The sequence below is a fragment of the Meles meles genome, chromosome 15 (genome assembly GCF_922984935.1).
Source record: "Meles meles chromosome 15, mMelMel3.1 paternal haplotype, whole genome shotgun sequence".
NCBI lineage: Eukaryota > Metazoa > Chordata > Mammalia > Carnivora > Mustelidae > Meles > Meles meles.
This window is the reverse complement of record NC_060080.1, coordinates 26,821,201-26,841,757: the sequence shown is the minus strand read 5'-3', so window position 1 is coordinate 26,841,757 and position 20,557 is coordinate 26,821,201. Positions and strand designations below refer to the sequence as shown.

Sequence of the window (20,557 nt, the reverse complement as noted above, 5' to 3'; positions counted from 1 at the left end):
GGGGACGTGTTCAGAGAAAAGTTTGGCTTAGCAAAGCTAATACTTGGGGCAAATACCATTTCTGAGCCACCATACAATGTGTTCATCTGGGATCTAGCCCGATACGGATGTGAAATGAACAGGAAATGGAAATATTCACACCTCAACCCCCCACCCCGCCGTGCATTCTTCACCCCAAGGACAAATGAGAAGGTCTTGCTCAAAGCTATGAAAGACACACATGGGATGGCATGGGACACTGTCACAACCTGGTCTAAACAAGATCCAGGCCATCGATCACACTCCTTTCCCTGGCATGGAAGATTCATATGACAGATGGTGCGGCTTTGATTTTAAATTGAAAAAAAAAAAAAAAAAAAAGTTTAGAAATTACCCCCTGGAGCCACTGGGTCTGGGGCCTCTGCTGTCAGCAGCGCTGAGAAGCACTTTACTCTATCCTGGCAGGAAATCTCCTCTCCTGATGACAGGCCCATCTGCAGGGCTGGTCTGGACCGTCACACGCCACGATGCCACTCTGGCATGTGAGGAGACCGGGAGGTGAAGGTTTAGTCCTGAGACAGATTAAAGCCAGCTGCTCTGAGAAATGAGGATGAGGCTGCATTTCACTGTCCACACACCGAGGCTAAAAACTCAGGGCTCTGAAGTTCAAAGGGCATTATTTTCAAACAGAGGAGGACCATGGACCAATTCTCCTACAATAAGAAGAACTCGTCATATTTGGCTCAAATTTCTAGACTGGGTGTTTTTCTCAGAGTCTTTCACACGTATTACCGATCGATGATGGTGTTTGGAAAACACAGACGCACAGGCAGGACATGAAGGGAGAGGACAGGGAGAATGGAACGGCATTTCCGCCCGTGCAAGCCGGGCCGGCAGTATAAACAGGCATTTGGGACTGAAATCAGCGAAAGCTCTGAGGTTAGAAACACAGTCACCAATGACAGAAAATGCCAGCCAGCACCGATGACAGAGGACCGTGAGTGAGCATTCCACCGGCCATGTCACACCCTGAGGAGCTGGACACCTGTTTGGGGCGGGTGTATGGGTCTCTACTTATAATCTGCTCAGAAAAAAACTCTGACCCACAGAGCCTGGGGAAGAGGCCATAACCCTGCTCCCCGGATATTAAAACCTGCTGAGCTGTGGGAGAAAACAGGGTGTACTAACAAGGAAAAGGACCCGGAGTCAAAGGTCTTGGGTCCTAGTGCTGCTTTTTTGCTTTCTAGTTCCTCGGACTGGACCCATTTTTTTTGAGCTTCATCTGCTCAACAGGATTAGGGTACCTGCCTTTGCACTCTTAAAGGCAAGTCACTGTCTCATTCTGTGACTGACTCATTCACTCATTCCACCAGACACGGAGAGTTATTACGGGCAGGGTGGGATATGGGAGAGAGGAAGGTCACAACGATGCTGTGAACAAGGGTGCACACACGGTGACGTGTGCAACAGGTGATCGGGACCATAGAGAAGGTGATGACGACAGTCAGCCAGGAAGGTTCACCTTGGAGGTGAGCATCTGCAGGGTGGAGGCCAACTAGGTGAAGAGGAGGAAGAAGGTAACTCAGAGTCACAGGCATATGTTAACCGATAAGAAAGCTTAAGAGAGGGGCACCTGGGTGGCTCAGTTGTTAGGTGTCTGCCTTCGGCTCAGGTCATGATCCCAGGGTCATGATCCTGGGATCAGGCCCCGCATCGGGCTTTCTGCTTAGTAGGAAGCCTGCTTCTCCCTCTCCCTCTGCCTGCCTCTCTGCCTACTTGTGATCTCTCTCTGTCAAATAAACAAATAAAATCTTTAAAAAAAAAAAAAGCTTAAGAGAAACAAAAAAAGTACCATGTTAACACCGGCTACTCTTGATCCCTTCTTTTTTTTTTTTTAATTTTATTTATTTGACAGAGAGAAATCACAACTAGGCAGAGAGGCAGGCAGAGAGAGAGGAGGAAGCAGGCTCCCCGAGGAGCAGAGAGCCCGATGTGGGGCTCGATCCCAGGACCCTGGGATCATGACCTGAGCCGAAGGCAGAGGCTTTACCCACTGAGCCACCCAGGTGCCCCTCTTGATCCCTTCTTTAGGAACATCAGAGAAAAAGGAACGTGAGCTCTCAGGGATAATTAAGTTCCCCTGTGTCAGCTGCTGTGGGCTTTTGCACACATTTTTCACTTCCATCTCAGAACACCCTATGAAATAATTGCAATTAACTCCTTTTGTTTCCGATTTACCCTATCACTCGTCCTAGTTTAGGTGAGAGATTCAAATAGAAACTGGTCTATCTGCAAAACCAGGTTCTCTTCCTCAGCTGCCTTTCAGAAACTCAGCAAAGAAAATTACTCAGTGCGCTCCCTAGACCGTAAGCCCCAGGTAAGTACGTAGTTCGGCAATAAGCATTTGCGACTGAAATTCCAGGGAGAGTAATAACCATGAATGCTGATGAGCTCAGCCCCACCAGGGTCAGCGCTATCATTAGCAGGATTTATGTTTATTGAATGTGCTCGATTTATTAGGTGAAAGAGATCAAATTGCTTAATGTTCAATTAAACTGTACTTGTCGAGGACAGGGAGGTAATGAAGTCTAAAGTCTTGGCAGGGTTTATGTTCTGCGGGACTCCTGTAAATGTTAATGCTCTAAGGAAACTCATGGACCACAGACCAGCCGAGCTCCCCCACCCCAGCCGTCACCTAACGCTGCCCTTCCAAGTTCAGTCAATCCTTGCGTTTCCAACAGATTGCTGTTTATTTAGCCGGACTCTCCCGGAGAGACAGATTAGTTGCGTATGAATGCCAAAAAGTGGAGGCTCCCTCTGCTTTCTAAAACCTGGATCCAAAATTTATATACTTGTAATGGTATTAAATCATGCCACATACGAAAATCCTAAAATAATGATTGATCTCTTATGAATTTCTTATTAAGGACAGCATGAAGAGTTTTCCCCATTTCTAAATACCCAGGGCTTTGGAAATAGAGCATTCAAGTCTTACATTCAGGCAATCACAGGAGACATGGGAATGAGGTAACCTTTAATGTTTGATAGGAGAAGACCGAACAGTACGATAAAAAGACAAACAAGAGGACAGTTCAACATGTTCGTTTTCTCAACTGATTTACCTCATATTTTCTAACTGTAAGACACCTACACCATTTTATTTTCTTCTTTCCTGCTCTTTAAATATCGCTCTGCAGGAGTGCCTGGGTGGCTCAGTGGGTTAAAGCCTCTGTCTTTGGTTCGGGTCATGATCCCAGGGTCCTGAGATCAAGCCCCGCATCAGGCTCTCTGCTCAGCAGGGAAGCCTGCTTCCCCCTCTCTGCATGCCTCTCTGCCTACTTGTGAACTCTGTCAAATTAATAAATAAATTCTTTGAAAAAAAATCACTCTGCAGTGACAATCTGAGAAGGCAACAAACAGCAAAAATTAGTAAGTATTATGTATCAGGAATACATTGGGTTTTCTCTTTTTGCATTAACCAAGTAAGAATTACTTTAAAATAGGAGCTAAGTGTGTGCTTCAGAATAAGGGGGAGGTTGTACAATGCAGGGGATGTACTAAATGCCACTGAACTGTTCACTTGAAAATGGAGAATTCTATGGGGAACCTGGGTGGCTCAGTCAGCTAAGTGTCCAACTCTAGATGTCAGCTCAGGTCTTGATCTCTGGGTCAGGAGTTCAAGCCCCATGTTCAGATCTACACTGGGTGTGGAGTCGACTTAAAAAAAAAGTAAACTGCGAATGCTTAATTTTCTTATGTGAATTTCACCTAAAAAAAAAAAAGTCGTGAGAAACAAAAATAATACTGGATGGAGTTCAGCTAACCTTTTTATTTTTAACTGGCAAAATGAGGAAACTAGTTGATCTCTGTGGTCCTTTCTAGTTTACACAGTCTATGATCCTGAATAGAAAATCTCTATTATTAGGCTGCAGAATCCAGGGAAGACAACTTGTCATGGAAATGTGTGGTTGTGATAGGAGGTTAACACCACGAGATGCCGGTATCGAATTCAGCGATGCTCACCTAGATGTTTCCAGAATGATGGACAATTACGGAATTTAACACACTGTAAGAAGTCAGTGCAACCTGTAAGGTTAGTCTCTCATTCACTTCTCTGCTGAGGAAATGGAGGTCCAGAAAAATTTAATGACATTCCAAAGACCAAGTGAGGATAAATTCTCAAAATATAACATTTTCTTTTACTAAAAACAAATTATTAAAATATAAGGGTAAAGGTGATTGGGTTTCAAAGCATATTATTTTAACATTGCTCTTTTAAGTTTTGAAGCAAAGAAAGCTGCATTAGTATTTGTTCAAAACTAGCTTGAGGGACGCCTGTGCGGCTCACTCAATTAAGCGCCTGCCTTTGGCTCAGGTCATGATCTCGGGGTCCTGGGATTGAGCATCATGTTGTCAGGCTCCCTGCTCAACGGGGAGCCTGCTTCTCCCTCTCCCTTCCTCCGCCCCCATCCCTGTGTGTTTGGTCTCTCTCTCTCTCTTAAATAAAATCTTTATTTAAAAAAATTAGCTTAATATTCTGAAATATAGATCTCAAGATATACTGTTAAATCTGTTATTATTTGAAGAGCAAATTCTAGGTAATTAAATAATATTAAAGTAATCCTAAACAGAACCAATATTATTATCCATTCACTAAGTACAAAGTAAAACTGAGCTTTTTAAAGATGGTTTTCCTATATATTGCCATTTATTTTAATCTGAAATGACTCTCTTTTACCTTCCCCTCTGGATCTATTCAGAATCAGATAGCGTCTCAGTAGCTCTTGCTCCTGGCAGTGATTTCTTTAGCTACACGCTGTAGGTGCTCACAGATGACCACGTGAATGGCATCTTCTAGGGTGGAGCAGTGCACAACCAGCACAACCGTTCACAATAGCTCTGCAGGCCACTGAGACTTGAATCTCAGAACAAGCAGGAGGAAGGCATGCTGTGTCCTAAGCTCCCCACTGAGCAAATCTTTTGAAATCTGCTTCTCTCTTAAGATACTGGCTACGAATAGGGAGCAAAAACAGTGCCCTCCCTAGCTTCTACTCCTTGCAGATCTGTGTCAGCACAAAGACAAGAGTGTGAGATTTCTAAGCACTTTCTCCATGCTTTTCTCCCAGACATCACAGGCCCAATCTGGGTGTTGCCTGAGGGGAGACCAGATAAACTTCCCCTTGACCCTGCTCTGCCAGGCTTGCCTATTCTGGCCAAGAGGTCAGCATTTCAAGTCACGGGTGGCCAGCAGCTTCGTTCTAAGCACAGCTGTCTCATAAGTTCAATTAAGAAAAGATCAGAATAAGCACAATGTTATTTGAATTCAAAACCTCAAACATAAAATGCAGCTTTCAATAATTATGTGCGGCGGCTTCGCCACAGCTCCGTTGACCACATTTCATTCTCCTCCGAGGACATTTCAACTCCTCTTATCACTGCAGAGGGGGAAAAAAATCACCACAGCAGCAAAGTGTATTTAAAATATGTGAAAGTAAAATTTCCACGAGGAGCAAATCATTGAACAGAAAATAACACTCAAGGGGTGCCTGGGTGGCTCAATGGGTTAAGCCTCTGCCTTCAGCTCAGGTCATGATCCCAGGCTGCTGGGATAGAGCCCTGCATCGGGCTCTCTGCTCAGTGGGTGGCCTGCTTCCCCCCATCCCCTGCCTGCCTCTCTGCCTACTTGTGATCTCTGTCAAATAAATAAATAAAATCTTAAAAAAAAAAAAAGCAAATAACACTGAAAAGGTATTTCTAGAAACTGAGTGCCTATTTGTAATCTCTGATTTCAAGGGAGAAAGCCTGAGCTGCTAAACATTGTATTTTTGAGAAAAATGAAAACGCTTGTTCATTAAAAATAGAAGTGTTACTTTTCGTTATCAGATGGCTCATTTTACGTGTTTGTCTTAATTGTTCTGCTTTGGCTCTAAAGGAGAAAGACTCTAATAGGACATTTAATAGGACATCACAATCAAATTGACTCTCTGTTCAGAGTATTTTATACAAGAATGGGGCCAAATACCTTCTTAGCCCTTCAAGGCAGCATAGCTTTTAAGAAAATAAGCACTGAATATAATGGACACCGCAAAGCCCAAGCTGTGTGCAAACTGAAGTTTTGGAAGCGCTCAGGGCCCCAAATGGCAATCCTGTCATCAAATTCTGCTCACGCCGCACTGTTCTCTCATTATTTGGGAACGCCTGAGACAATCATTTCCACTGGTCCTCAGAAAAGTTAAAACTCCGCTTTGCAGTTTAGCAAGGTCTGCAGCTGGTGTTCCAGACCCATGCCGGCTCCCGAACTCCAGGGCACTAGGTTTGGGAACTGTATTTGGTTCCAGGACACACCTTCAGAGAGCCGTCTCCAGTAGTATGGCAGGAGATGGAGTCCGTTCTCCCCCCTTTTAGGGCTGGGTTGTCGCCAGTGTGTTGTTTTTAATTTTTCTTTTTCCTTTTTAACTGTCCTTACTCTGAAAACACACCAGGTTTCCTTTTTTCATAAAAATGTTATTACTTTTTTAAAATTTTTTTTTCATAAAAATGTTTTTAAACAGTGACTACAACAAATGATCTTAACCTGAATGTGACTGACTTGTCTGGTGCTTTCTCTTTGTCCGACGCACCTGCCCAAGGCAAGTTTGTTTTTAAAAATTCACTTTTTTAGCTTCATTTCTAGTATTCTTCCTCTGAGGCACTGACCCTCCTCTTTGTAGCAGGCTTCTTTGTCACTCATCCCTGCGGACTCCTTCCCACCCCCCCCAAGTCCCCTCTCTCCTTCACAGCCTGACCTGCTCTGCCCAGAGCAGGGGGGGGGGGCCTGGCTAAGCGTTAAGTATTCTACCTCCTCCCTGCCCTTCCCCAGCATGCATGGGGGAGGGGAAAGAACTGAAAACTAAGGTCCTTCTGTGAGTGTGATTTCAGCGGGCAGTGCAGGAGGCCCACAAAATGCAAATATTTAACTTTCTCAATCCCACTCGTGATAGATAATTTCATGTGCCAGCCTGGCTGCGTCCTGGGGTGCCCTGATGTAGTTGGTCAAACGTTGTTTTGGGCGTTTCTGTGATGGTGTTTTTGGATGAGATCAACATTTAGGTTGGTGGGTCTGAATAAAGCAAATTGCCCTCCATCATGTGTGGACCTCACTCAGTCCTGAATGACTTGAGTCACTGAGTATTGAAAAGAACAGAGAATGACCTTCTTCTGAGTGAGAGAAAATTCTCCAGCCCACAGCTCACAGCCTACTCCCTTGGGTTCTTCCTGCCTAACCTGGGGTCCCCTCAAAGGTCCCATATCACCAGCCTACCCTGCAGATTTTGAATTTACCAGCTTCTAAATTTACGGGAACAAATTCCTTATAATAAATGAATGAATGAATCAACCAGTCAAGAAATCCCTCTCTCTTTTATTGGGTCAGTTTTTCTGGAGAACCCTGACCCCCAGTCTACCTACAGGCACAAGGGAAGTTAATCGTCAGTCTGAGCCGTCAGGGTGGTGGGGAATCTCCCCCCAGGGTGAGCACATCCCCTTGAGAAGCAGGAATCTGATTCTTACAGGGAGTCATGCGCAGATGGAGAAAAACTTTTGCTAATTTTATCTGCCCTATTCCCTTCAGAGTCCCTGTACTAGAGGATACTGATTATAAAAATAATAGACGAGAAACCCCACTCACATGGAAGGAATGAAATGTGCCCAGCATATCACACATGGACGCTCAGACTCCCACGTGACTATACACACCCCACGCGCTGGTCCTAATTCTCTAATAATGGACAATCCCAGCCACGAATCTTTCTACCCAGTGACTTCAGCTGGCCTGAGGTGGAAATTCTGCTAGTAATGATGTACATTAAGTCTACAATACGAATACTCTTCTGTTAAGGTTTGAGAATGAGGTTTTTGTTATTTTGTATATTTATAATGTTTCAGAGAACCATGTAACAGAGAATCAGACAGAGAGACCTTATGATTTTAACCTGAAATAAAGCTGACTTTAGATTAGGATTTGTGTTGAATGAGAATTGAGAGAACTTGATTACGTTGGTAAACAGGATTTAAACGTATTAAAAATTAAATTTGTCATTTTAAGTTTCATTTATTAGATTTATAAAAGCTGCTTCAGCACTTTAGAAGAAAACGCTTATTAGGCTTGTGGGCTGCCCTCTCCAGTATAAAGTGCCAGAGAGCTAATCAAATACATAAAACTTATAAACGGAGACCAAAGTGTTAACACAATTTCGATATAGAAGTCACTCTAAAGGAAAGTTTTATTTCTTCCTTGATTTATTTAAAGGTTCATCAGAAAATAAAGTTTGATCTTATTATAACCATATTGGACTTATAAGGAGCAGGGCAAAATGTATAAATTCTCAGGAAAATCTAGGTTCTAACATTATTTTGCTTTTTTACTAAAAAAACGGATACATTGAACACACTGACTGTTCCTTTAAAAGCCAACATTAAATGATCCTTTCCAGCCATAAAGCCTCCCTCAGCTTACATATTCATAGCTTTGGAGACTGGAAGGGCATGAAAGGAGCAGCATCTCTTGGGATTCACCGAGCCCTTTGACTCTGAGTCCCCAGACACTCTTCCAATTTTTCATTGTCTTTAATTCTCGCCTCCTTTCAAAGAAGACTTCTAGCACCGAATAACAAGGTAGCGGTGGGGAGAAGCATTAGCTCCACTCATTTCCTGGAACAAGATTTGATTTGCTATAACTTCTACAATCCAAGCATCTCCTATACATTTATCACATTTAGCCCTCGGACGACCTATTGTTGCCGCTGCCATTTGACAAGCAAGAAAATGGACGTAATGATTACATCACAAAGCTGTGTGTGCCTAATCTACTACGAAATTTCATTTTGCAACAGTCCTCTTACAGTAAGAAAAGCGTTTGCTACTCCTTTCTAGAAGGTGTAAGAGGAAGTAAATACATCTTTTCCAAAGGAAACATAAATTGCTCACTTGCCATGCCATACAGTATCCAATTCAATCTAGTTCCATGGATACCAAGGATTATGTCCCTGGGAACGGGACCACTTACCGCTCTACGTATCTACGGCAGACATTATGTGCGCAGGTTTAGTAGCCAGAATTTAGGAGGCCTTTTATACCTTTCCAGGGCGACTTCAACGCTCCACTATAATTTATTAACAACTACACATCCTTTAATCATCATATTCAGGATCTCTGATCAAAAATGATCAATGCTTTTGTACTCAGAGAGTATTAATTACCATACCCCTCACAAGAGTTCTCCACTTTGGATAAAGGAAACTAAAGTAACTTGTCCAGGGCAGTTGACTGAAGCAGTGCCAGAAAGAGAATGAGATCCCTGGGCTGTCTCAGCTGAAGGCAGTGACCACTCACTGTGCCTCGGTTGGAGGATGTTCCAAAGTTATTATTAACATTCTTTGGAAACATGTTTCTTGGAAAAGGCTTTAAGCCATGACTGCTGAAAGGACCTTTGGAACCACTGCCCAGTTACAATATTTTTTCAAGTTCAGTCCATGACTCAAATCCCTGCCTTCCTTCACACCTCCAAGGGTATTATGAAACTTCTTACACAGAGATATTCGGGAATATGTAAGAGCCGGACATGGATATGGAAGAAATCACCAGCTCAGTTGTTCAGAATCAGATTCCAATGTCTTTCCCTTTTGCAAAACCATATGAAAAAATTGGGGGTAGGTTAGCTATTAGGAAGTGTTAAAAAAAATTGGTGTTGCAGCAAATGGAGAATTTATTAAATAAGGGTATCACGTACACATTAGCATGAGACAACATTTAGGAACTCTCCTAATTTAGTAAGATAATTGTATATATGTTAGTTTTACAGAATTACAATTTATACTTCATGTAAAAGGCAAACTGTACACCTGTTCCAAAATTTGTTGGCTAGTGCATCCAGGTGTGTAATAAATAATGAAACGAAGGAAGGAATATGTAAGTAATTTAACTAAAACTGAAAACAGGTAAACTATAAATAATTTAAGATTGCTTTTCAACCACAATTTTTATTCCTAATTATACCTTGCATATAATAGTTTAAAAATTCCCTAATGACAGAATTGATTTCAAATTTTTCTTATGCTGTAATGATTACATTTCCCCCACCCCCAGCACTCAAGTAGAAGCATGATTTGTATCCCCAGAACTAGAATTTCTGCACCAAATGTATCTCTACATTTCTATCTCCCAACTGTTCTCCCAGCAAAACTGAGAGGACCATTCCTCTCATTTTGATTAATATTAGTATTTTACAAAAATTGCTTTAACATTTTCCCATCTCTTTTGTAGCACTAGTTTCCTTAGAGGTTATTTATTTATTTATTTTTTAACTACTCTCACCTTTCCACACCTGACCTTAGGCATTAAGAATACTTCAGAGGGGCCAACACCTGTAGTGCAGTACACCATACTACCCATAGGTGGCACTCTCCCAACACACTAAAGTGTCCCAACAAATTTCTTCCGTTTTAGGGCAGGCCTTTAAGTCTTTATCTTCAATTTACTTATGATATGTCTAATTATTTTGATAATTTATTTAACAGAAGCCTAATTATTCTAACAAGATATCCACAGACATTGGGAACCCTGGGCATTTTGCTTATTATTATTTTTAAGATTTATTTGAGAGTGAGAGAGCACGTGCGTGTGCACACGCAAATACTCTAGCCTGAGCAGGGGGAGGAACTGAGGAAGAGAATTCTCAATTCTCAACTCCCCACTGAGCATGGAGGGGGCTTCCTCCCCCTCCCCCACAGTTCTTGATCCCAGGGCCCTGAGATCATGACCTGAGCTAAAATCAAAAGTCAGACACTTAATGACTGAGCCACTCAGGCACTGCAGCCCTGGGTATTTTAGATTCCAGTATTCAAGTGTGTCTAATTTTCTTTCACATGTGGGTTAATGGGTTTTTATTTCCATGCGATAACAGCATCCCATATATCTTGCAATTCATAGGTACATTTTCCAGAAAATTCAAGCTTATGCTTTTAAGAACAGCAATAAAAATATTAAAAATTCATTTTAGATACCTGCAAGGCATCACCAAGTTTTACTTACCAAGAATTACTGCCTTGCTTTAGTCCCTTAATTCATAAAATATGTATTGTTATTACTCGTAGCAGTGTGCTAGACTGACGCAGAGCTGATGACTCTGACACCAGCCCTCATGTGGCTAACCCTTATCCCCTGGCTCTGAAGCTGTAGTTTCTCCCGGTCCTATTAATGATGTGGTTAAAACAGTTTGTTTTCCCTGACTTGGTTTTCCAGTGTTTTTTTCTCCCAGAGTCTGGAATGAGACATCATGATAAAGAAATCAAACTTGCGGTTCCTCCCAAAACAGTTCAGGCCTCCTCTCATCACTTTAGAAGCAGGCAGCACCCAAAGGTACGGAGAGGGAAAGGAGAAGAAGAGGCAGGAGTGGGAATGAGGGAAGAGAGGCCTCCAGACTAGGATGGGAAGGCTGAAGGCACCCGATGCTGTCCACAAACTATGCGCTGTCCCACCTGCAGGGTCGCCCTCAGTCATCTGTAACCTCGGCTGATGCCTGGTGTCTGGCCTCCATGATCCTAGCAGAGGATGAAGACGGGAGCCAAAGTGGCCCCAGGAATGTACTGAATTATACGACTCTGCAATTCTCCTCATGTAAAGTTGCCTGGACACAGTGTGTCCCCCTCCACTCCTCTCCCCGGCGTATGGTACCAATCCTCAAGATGCCATCGAACTTCAGAGAACACTACTGAATCAGCCCCTCCTCCCCTCTCCAAAGACCAGTATTTTCAGACGGAGCTGCTGCCTTAGCAAGAATTAGTGCCCATGACCTGTTGGACCAGAAGTGTGAAAGCCCGCTCCGGAGCCAAGGCTTTACTTTACTTTAATGCTCGAGGCTGATGACAAGCTGCGATTTATTCCTCAAGTTCCCCGGCACTGTTTCCATCAGTAACTAATTGTTCCCCGAAGCAGTGCTGAGCTCCTAGGGAAACTGGACGGTTCAGTGCCCGAGGGGCTGGGACGAATCCAGTGTTTATACTAACACACAGACGATGTGGTCCTTTTTGACTCTCAGGATATCCATGAACAGCATATTTAAAAGATTCAGTGACAGAAATGATGAGGAAATGCATTTGAAAAATCACACATTCTTTGTTTCCTCGTTGGAGAATTGGTAACAGCTTTAGAGTTGGTTTTTAACAAAATCAGGGCAGATGCCCTTAGATGTCTTTCGAACATCTTGCGAGCTGGTCTGAGGACCAGCGGCATCTGCGTCATCTTGGGACGTGCTAGAAATGCGAGCCCTGCTCACCTCTTCGCACCTAAAAACCAGAATCTGGTTTTTGATAAGATTTCCAGGTACAGGTAATTGGCACTGATACTTATGAAGCAGCTCTTTCGAAAAGCAAGTCTTCTACGGGAACAATTACTTCTGCATTTGCCTATCCTTCATTCATGTCCAGATGCTCTTAGGTAACTGTATATTTTATAAGACCCTCCGATTTCAGGTACATTTGACAAACGCCTCTGTCCTGAGTCACTTAGCAGTCAGTAGCAACAGCTGCTACTATCTTCCGGCTTGTCAAACACTCCTCTAGGTGTTCCTGTATTAACTGACTCAATTCTCAAAACGGCGCTGAGGCAGGTGAAATTATTTTCACATGAGGAAACCGAGGCACAGAGTGACCAAGTTAACAAGGTTCTGTAGATAAGACGTTGCGCAAGCAGGAGTCCAAGGCAGCGCCTGTGCTGACCGCTATGCCCTGGCTCCCCTCAGTGACTCTGTTCCAGCAGGAGCGCCCAGCAGGAGGTGGTCTGCTGTAGGTATAACCAGAATGTCAGGGGCTCATGCAGGCTGGTCAGGGGACCGCTGGGAAACCTCTTTCACTTCGCTGTGGACCTTCTCTGTGGATTCAGAATGAATGACTCCTAAGCGGGGCCTAAAACCATAATCGTAGGGATATAACAGAAATACTCCTTCTGGGCTGCTCAACTTACTCCGGTCCTCCGACTAAACCGTTTAGAACAACAGTTTTCAGTATGTGTTCTCTGGAACCCTGGGTCCTTCACAGATACCTCAAGAGCCTAAGTAGCTATTCTCCCAGCCAGTTCCCCCAGCATCTTTGAGGTTAATGAATTTATATATTGTAGCTTAAAATCACAATTCAGTGGACAAAAGATTACCAATGTTCAAACAATAAAAGATTGTAAACCATTGACTTTGAGGATCTGGTGGACTATAGGCTAAAGATTCTTTCTGGAGAATTTATCCTAAGTACTGTACTGTGCATATATAAATTAAAAGAGTGTGGCAATGCTAGTTATTATAATTATATAATGCTATTATAATTAGCAATGCTAATTATTTTTTAAATTTGCCAATGGGTACCATTCGTTTTCTGATACCCCATACCCTCCTAAAAATGTTATACAGTATGTATTTGTTCACACATATTTGTTCAAATTTACATTTAAAATGTGTTTAGTCTTCCATAAGAGACTCTTAATCTCACAAAACAAACTGAGGGTTGCTGGGGGGAGGGTGGTCAGGAGAGGGTGGTGGGGTTATGGACATTGGGGAGGGTATGTGCTATGGTGAGTGCTGTGAAGTGTGTAAACCTGTCGATCCACAGACCTGTATCCCTGGGGCTAATAATACATTATATGCTAATAAAAATTTTTTAAAAAGTGTTTAGTCTTAGTTAAAAATAACTGATGCAATATTCTAAGATTAATTCCTAACAGCAACATACTTGACTATTCTTCCAAAAGTTATGTCAATTAAATTAGATTTTCAAAGGCACAGCTTGTCAGATTTATATGCAGTAACTAGTTAATGTCACAGGAGCAGAACAGGGACAGAAGAAAATGGAAATATGTGCAGAATCTTCTTAAGGAGTTTGCAGAAAGACAAGCATACATGCCATAACCCAAATGTTGGGGTTGTGAACAGAATATGCACAAAGAGCTCTTACAAATTAATAAGAAAAAGACACCAAGTCCAACTAAAAAAAAATGGGCAAAGGATGTGATAAACAGTTCACTGACAAAGAAATGCCTATCATGTGAACATGAAAGATGGGAAAAACATGAAAAAGATGATCTAATTCCCTAGAAATAAGTGAGACGCATGTAAGATACTCTTCTCACCCATCTGACAAAAGTAGTTCTCAAGGGGCACCTGGGTGGCTCATTGGGTTAAGCCTCTGCCTTTGGCTCAGGTCAGGGTCTCAGGGTCCTGGGATTGAGCCCCGCATCGGGCTCTCTGCTCAGCGGGGAGCCTGCTTCTCCCTCTCTCTCTCTGCCTGCCTCTCTGCCTAATTACGATCTCTCTCTCTCTGTCAGATAAATAAATAATATCTTTATTTAAAAACAACAACAACAACAAAAAACAGTTCTCAGGACTGCAAATACCCAGTGGTAGAAGGGTATGAGGAAAGAGTCATTTCAAATGCTGCCAAGGTGAGTGCAAATTTGCACAATAAGTTCAGAGTAATATAGTAAATTTACAGTGCACATACTTCCCGACCCAGCATTTTCACTTGCAGGAATTTTCTTCCGCAGGTACATATAAGACGCACACATGAAGGTTCCCTGCAACTGGGTTTATAATAGGAAAATCGAGATCGCGACAAGGGGTGAGAGGAACAAAGGACCCAAATGTCCAGGGCGGGAGGTGACTTGAAAGACAACCTCACACATCCATAAAACAATCTGTGTAGCCATGTAAGAGTTACCATCTTTCAGCGGTTCTCAGATACCGCAGATGGTAACAAGCATTGTGATAGAGCAGACATTAAAACATGAAAAAAAAAAAGGCTCGTGGCCGTTGTTTGATGCTGTCATTGGTACGATACCCCCAATTTCAGAGATGCTGAAGAGTAAAACAGAAAAACAAAGCATGTGTTATGGATGATACGGAATTCAGTTTTAAATAATGCTCTTAAACACACAGGTGCCTGAGTGGCTCAGTCGGTCATGTGTCTGACTTGTGGTTTTGGCTCAGGTCACGATCTCAGAGTTATGGTCTCATGGGTGGTGGGCTCTATCCCCACGTCTTTGAGCCCTGCTCAGTGGGGAGTCTGCTTGAAGCTCCTCTCCCTCTGTCCGTGCTCGCTCGCTCGCTTTCTCTCTCTCAAATAAATCTTTAAAAAATACGAATATAAATGCAGCTATATAACAATAATTAATGTGAAGGAAAAAATGTTTCGATGATTAAAAAAAAAGACCCGACTGTTAAGAATGAATATCGTTAAGGAGGAGCAGAGTTCAGTTGTGGTGCAGTAGGTGGAGAGGGACGGAACATGTTCTTCGATTATTTCTTCAGGAGGGGTATATGCTATTTTTGAAAAAAAGTTAAACAGCAAAAACCACTGGCTAAGTAAAATGATCTGAGGCATCAGCACCGTGAGATGTCTCAAGCCTCCTACGGCTTTCACTCTCCTCTCCGTGGGCATCTGCCTCCGGGAAAGGAGGCCACAGTAATGCTAACAGTTACAACCTTCCCTGTGTTCCTGCCCTGCCTGCACCTGCCCCGCCCTCAACAACCCAACAAGGGAGACAACCCAACAAGGGAGACGGAGGTGCTGCTGTTTCACAAATGAGCTGTGCTGGGTGAGGTGGTTTTTCTCAATGGGCTGTTCTGGATCCCCAACTGAGACTCTCTGGCCCTAGAACCCATCCTCTTTCTTACCTTTTTTTTTTTTTTTTTAAAGATTTTATTTCTTTATTTGAGAGAGATAGAGCACAAGTAGGCAGAGCAGCAGGCAGAGGGAGAGGGAGAAGCAGGCTCTCTGCTGAGCAGGGAGCCCGATGCGGGGCTCGATCCCAGGACCCTGAGCGGAAGGCGGATGCTTAACCAACTAAGCCACCCAGGCGCCCCTACCCATCCTCTTTCTAGTCCTGGCCTACTATCACCATCTATTTCTTTATGTCTTTGCTCTTTATCCTTTGCAAGTCCTTTCCTTTTATGGCATTTCAAATCATTTTCTTTTTTATGCTACACTGGTTGGAGGTTATTGCCAATTTAAAAAGCTACAAAATAGCTTGAAAGTTGCATTCTAATGAACTGAAAACCAATGCATTTCCTCTTTTTGGGAAATTCTTCCCCTCTTGACCATTCTGAGAATGTTTTCATGACACACTCCTTCCCTTTATATCCACACACACAGTATCTTTCCCGCTTTAACAAATCGATTTCATAGCCAAAGAACAAAATGATACACCAACACTCTCATGGACTTTCCTCTGAAGAGCAGGAAGTGGCTGCAGAGGTAAGGAGAGAAGAACGCAGTCAGCGCACAAGCCGGCAGTCACCAAACCACCCAGCGCAAGGGGAGGGGATGAACCCGGAGCCTAGCTGTTGCATTTTCCAACTGGCCAAAGGTTTATCATCCGATCTAACCCTGGAAATCAAAGGACATTGGTCTAAATACATTTTCACTTACTTTCTACTCTGCTCCTTTGTTGTTCTAACCCCTTTTTGGGTCCCTCTCACCAAGAGGCTGACATAAAACCCAGGACTTTGCCCTACAAAGATGGTCTACAGTCTCCAACACTTTTTGCTCTGAGTAGACACTGTTAGAAATGAGAAAGATCGTAGGAAGAAAAGGAAGTGTCGGGAAATATAAATTCCCAAGATGTACGCCAGCAATCACTAAAGTTGCATGATGTTTCTTTGGGTCATTTGTCATTCTTCGGTGAAATAGAATGGGTTTCAAAAATTCATGGCAGGGTCTGGACTGGAGCACACGTCCCACACCACACCTCCGACGGAAGTAAAGAATCTGGAGCGAAGCTGAAGATAGAGAAGGAAAAGGATCGCCAGGCTCCAAAGGAGGGGAGAGGAACCCCAGCAGAAGGAGCTGCCTCAGGGCTCACCTGAATCCTTCATGGGGCAGAGGGCACACTGCATACCCCAGGCCTCGCCATACAAGCAGCAGCACTCCGTGTAAGTCGTCTGCTTGCCAACGAGAGGCCGGCTACACACATACTCCTCGCTCAGATGTTCCCAGCACAGGTCCTGGTAGACATCAGTTTCTTCTATTTGTTCTGAAAGGGAAAACATGGTTCCATGACAATCGCACTGTTATTCCTATTTCATAAACAGTATGGTGGAAGCCGTGAGTCTCAAAGTTTCCATCTCTATTTCTGAGAGTGACTTCCAAGTACAAGTCTGAAGCCAGCCTGGTCTTTCCATGGATCTAACCTCTGTCCTCTCCCACCGGGTGTCATTCCATCAGCTGAAATTCAACCTGCCCATCATGTTCCAATTAAATCCGTCCCTCTGCGGCTTCCCATCATTATAGAAAGCACCGCACCGTCTTCCTTCTAGACTCCATAATCCTAAAGCACTTCTGATTTTCCAATCTTTCCTTTTTTTTTTTTTTTTTACACCCACTCTTCTGTCAAATCCTACCAATTCGTTCTACATAACACTTTGCAGATTCATGCTTTCTCACCCAATTCATCCACCAAAGCCCTAGACTAGTGACACTTCCTGCTCGAGTACTCAATTCCAAACTTCCTGCCTTTCAACTGACGTCATCCAAGGTTGCTCCTGACAGTGATGATGGATAGATCAATTATGCCAATTACGAGTAGCACATCATCTCCCTGGGGGTAAACAGTGAGATTTACTGGGACGCAGACTTGCAGCTCATATCTAAACGTACCGTGCGACTCCGTTGGGGGTATACACCTTTTCTCTGAAGCATCCAGGACCATTGGGTGGGTACAGAAGCAGTTATAAGAGCCTTCTGTATTAACGCACTGGCCATCAATACAACTACTGGGGTCCTGACATTCATCCAAATCTTAAAAGAAAAAAATTATTAAAGACAATCAGCAATCAGTTGTACTCATACACGTCCCAAACTTTATGCACTGCTAACTTTCGTTCAGATTCCAGGGGCTGCCACACGTTAAGTAACCACACATCATCATCCAAGAGAGAATAGCTCTGACTATAAAAATATTAAGTTGTATTGATTGGAAAAATAATGGTGCCCTGCTGCTGTTGACATTAAAGAAAGAAAGAAAACATTTAGGAACAGGATATGCTTCGAAATTCAAGATAAAATGTCTCTTTATGATAGCTTTAAAATTATTTCCTTTTTGCTATGTTTTTCTGCCTAGTGTATATGGTTTTCTGCTTAAGCCTTAAAGTCTGGGTCAGTATTTAAAAATGACTTTCACTTGCATGGTTTGAGTGATGAAACAGCAGGCTCCCCAGACCAAAAGAACACTTTGGTTAAACCAGTGACCTGAATTATAATTCCACATTGAATATTAACTCTTTGCTTGAAATCTGTTCAAATAAGAGTATGGAGGTTTTTTATTTTCTTAAATCTCGCTCAAGAAAAAGATCCATAAAACATTTAAAGATCTTTCCGACACGTGACTCAGATGCTAGGGAACTGTTTTTACTACACAGTGTTTACTTATCTTTTCTCCTCTGTGTATTTTCACAGCACAATGTGGCTTCTTCACACTTACCAAAGCACTGCAGTTTGACGGGATCGTAGTATGTCCCCTGCTTACAGTAGCATTCGTAACCAGGCTGAGTGTTCAGACAGAAGCCATTTTTACAGATTTCTTGCCCAAAGAGCATGCATTCATCCGCATCTATGGGGGAAAAAATGGAGAAAGAGAACAGTTAGCTTAGGTCTTTCAGTAAAAAAGAAAAGTCTAACCAATATGGGGCTTCAAGTTAGATATTATGATATTCATAGCCCAAAGAATCTTCAGATACAACAACAGAAAATTCTTAAGGTTTTTAGAATTTTAGAATAGTTTTAAGGACTAGTTTTTAGAAAAATTTTTAGAAAAGTTTTCAGAAATTTAGAATAAAATTTCAAGAAAATTCTTAACGACCTAACTCACAGATATGGAGACAGGCTCTGTGATACCTACAGAACAATGTCCCAAACACTAGTGCAGAAGGTCTTCTTGTAAAGACCACCCTGGGTCGCTACCTCCTATTTGATGAAATAATCTATGGATTTCACAACGCAACCAACGATATTTTCATAAGAATATACCTTTTAAGAAAAGTGGCTTCTATACATGTATATTTTGGCCCATTAACTAGTTGAGATGAAGAACACTCCCAAGGAGAGTTTGATGGGACTCGATGAGGCTTCTTTCTTGGTGATCATGACCCGCTAAGAAAAGCACAAGTTGCTAAGGGGAGCGGCCGGCCCACTCCTCCACAGAATTTATAGTGCTTGCCATCTGCAAACCTCAGTTTACTCAGTGCTAAGTTGGAGACAACAGGAACATCTGCCTGATAGGACTCAAACAACTGAATGAGAAAATCCATGTAGAAGAATCCACAGACTCTCAACAACGATTATCCCTTTGCTCTCATTGCCACTATAATTATGATCAGTTCTAGCATTTTAGAGCAAATGCCATCTCATTAAAAAGAAATCATAGGCTCCGAAGATGAATCACTCAAAGTTACACAGCTGGAAAATGGCAAAGTCAAGTCCATAATACATGGCTGTTTGGATCGGCAACTAATATTCCAACCACTTACAGCACTGCTAAGACAGGGTGAGGAGGAACTTATTTTTATATGAGAGAGGGTGACTTTATGGTAAAATCAGGGCTCTGTTCCACAATATGAAGTGAGATTTAACTATATCCCTGCAAAAACAAAGTAGGATATTTGTGAACTTGAAAACCGTTAAACACATATTGCAAACCAAGTCTTCTTATTATTTAATTGGACTAAATCACAAATAGATTTTAAAAAACACATATGGAATTTCTTACCCAGCTACTGACTATCATTAAAACACTATTCTCAACAACGGAAGGACAATAAAAATGTTTAGTCTCTATTCCAGCCACTTAGCAGTTTTCAATCTTAAAATGTAAAGGGGGGAAAAACCCACATTGTATATAAGATGTCAATAATACCTTTATCATGGAAATGTCAAAAGTGAGTGGTTACCAAGGAAATATTCATACATGTGGTTTAAATTTTGCCAAAAAGCCTGTGCATTTATTTTAGAATTATAGACTAATAGCATTTAATATAGAAAACACATCTACTTTAGTTTTCTTCTTATCTATTTCTTATGAGGAATCTGTAGCCTTTGGTAAAAGTCTCTTAGCCACAGTGGGATGAGTTCTAAAAAGGGCAAGAATCCTAACTTTGTTGATAACCACACAGACCAACATAATGGCAGTCAAAATTACACGGTTTTAAATTATATTATTTCTAACGTATGTCTGGAATAAAAGAATAAATATATAAAAGTTCCTCGTAGGTACAGAATTTTGTGTTAAGTATTTTTAGTATGTTACCTCATTTAATTTTCACAATGAACCTCGGAGACATTACTCCTATCTCAGATAGGAAGAGATGGAAACTCAGCAGGTTAACATGACATCCCAAGGCCAACAGTCCTACGTTTTCTAAATCCTAAGACAGACCTCTGCCTGGAGTCTGTAGGGGCCCTCCAATACAAGAATTAAAGGCTTTCTAATAAGTTTCCATGATTAGAAGAATTCTAATTCTTTGAACCCAAGCCATGATTTTACTTGAATGATGATATGCACGTGTTGC

The 20,557-nt window shown here is 42.3% G+C and overlaps 1 protein-coding gene across 6 annotated transcripts in view; it reads right to left on the bottom strand.

Annotated features, from left to right (window-relative positions):
* The window catches only part of LTBP1 (latent transforming growth factor beta binding protein 1), a 402,027-nt gene that overhangs the window by 10,518 nt on the left and 370,952 nt on the right, over window positions 1-20,557 (bottom strand). For all 6 annotated transcript variants that reach the window (XM_045979278.1, XM_045979276.1, XM_045979280.1 and 3 more), the window contains 3 exons: window positions 18,475-18,603; window positions 17,652-17,792; window positions 16,858-17,028 (listed from right to left, as the gene is read on the bottom strand). In XM_045979278.1, the coding sequence (XP_045835234.1) occupies window positions 16,858-17,028; window positions 17,652-17,792; window positions 18,475-18,603 (441 nt within the window). The remainder of the gene's footprint in view (window positions 1-16,857; window positions 17,029-17,651; window positions 17,793-18,474; window positions 18,604-20,557) is intronic.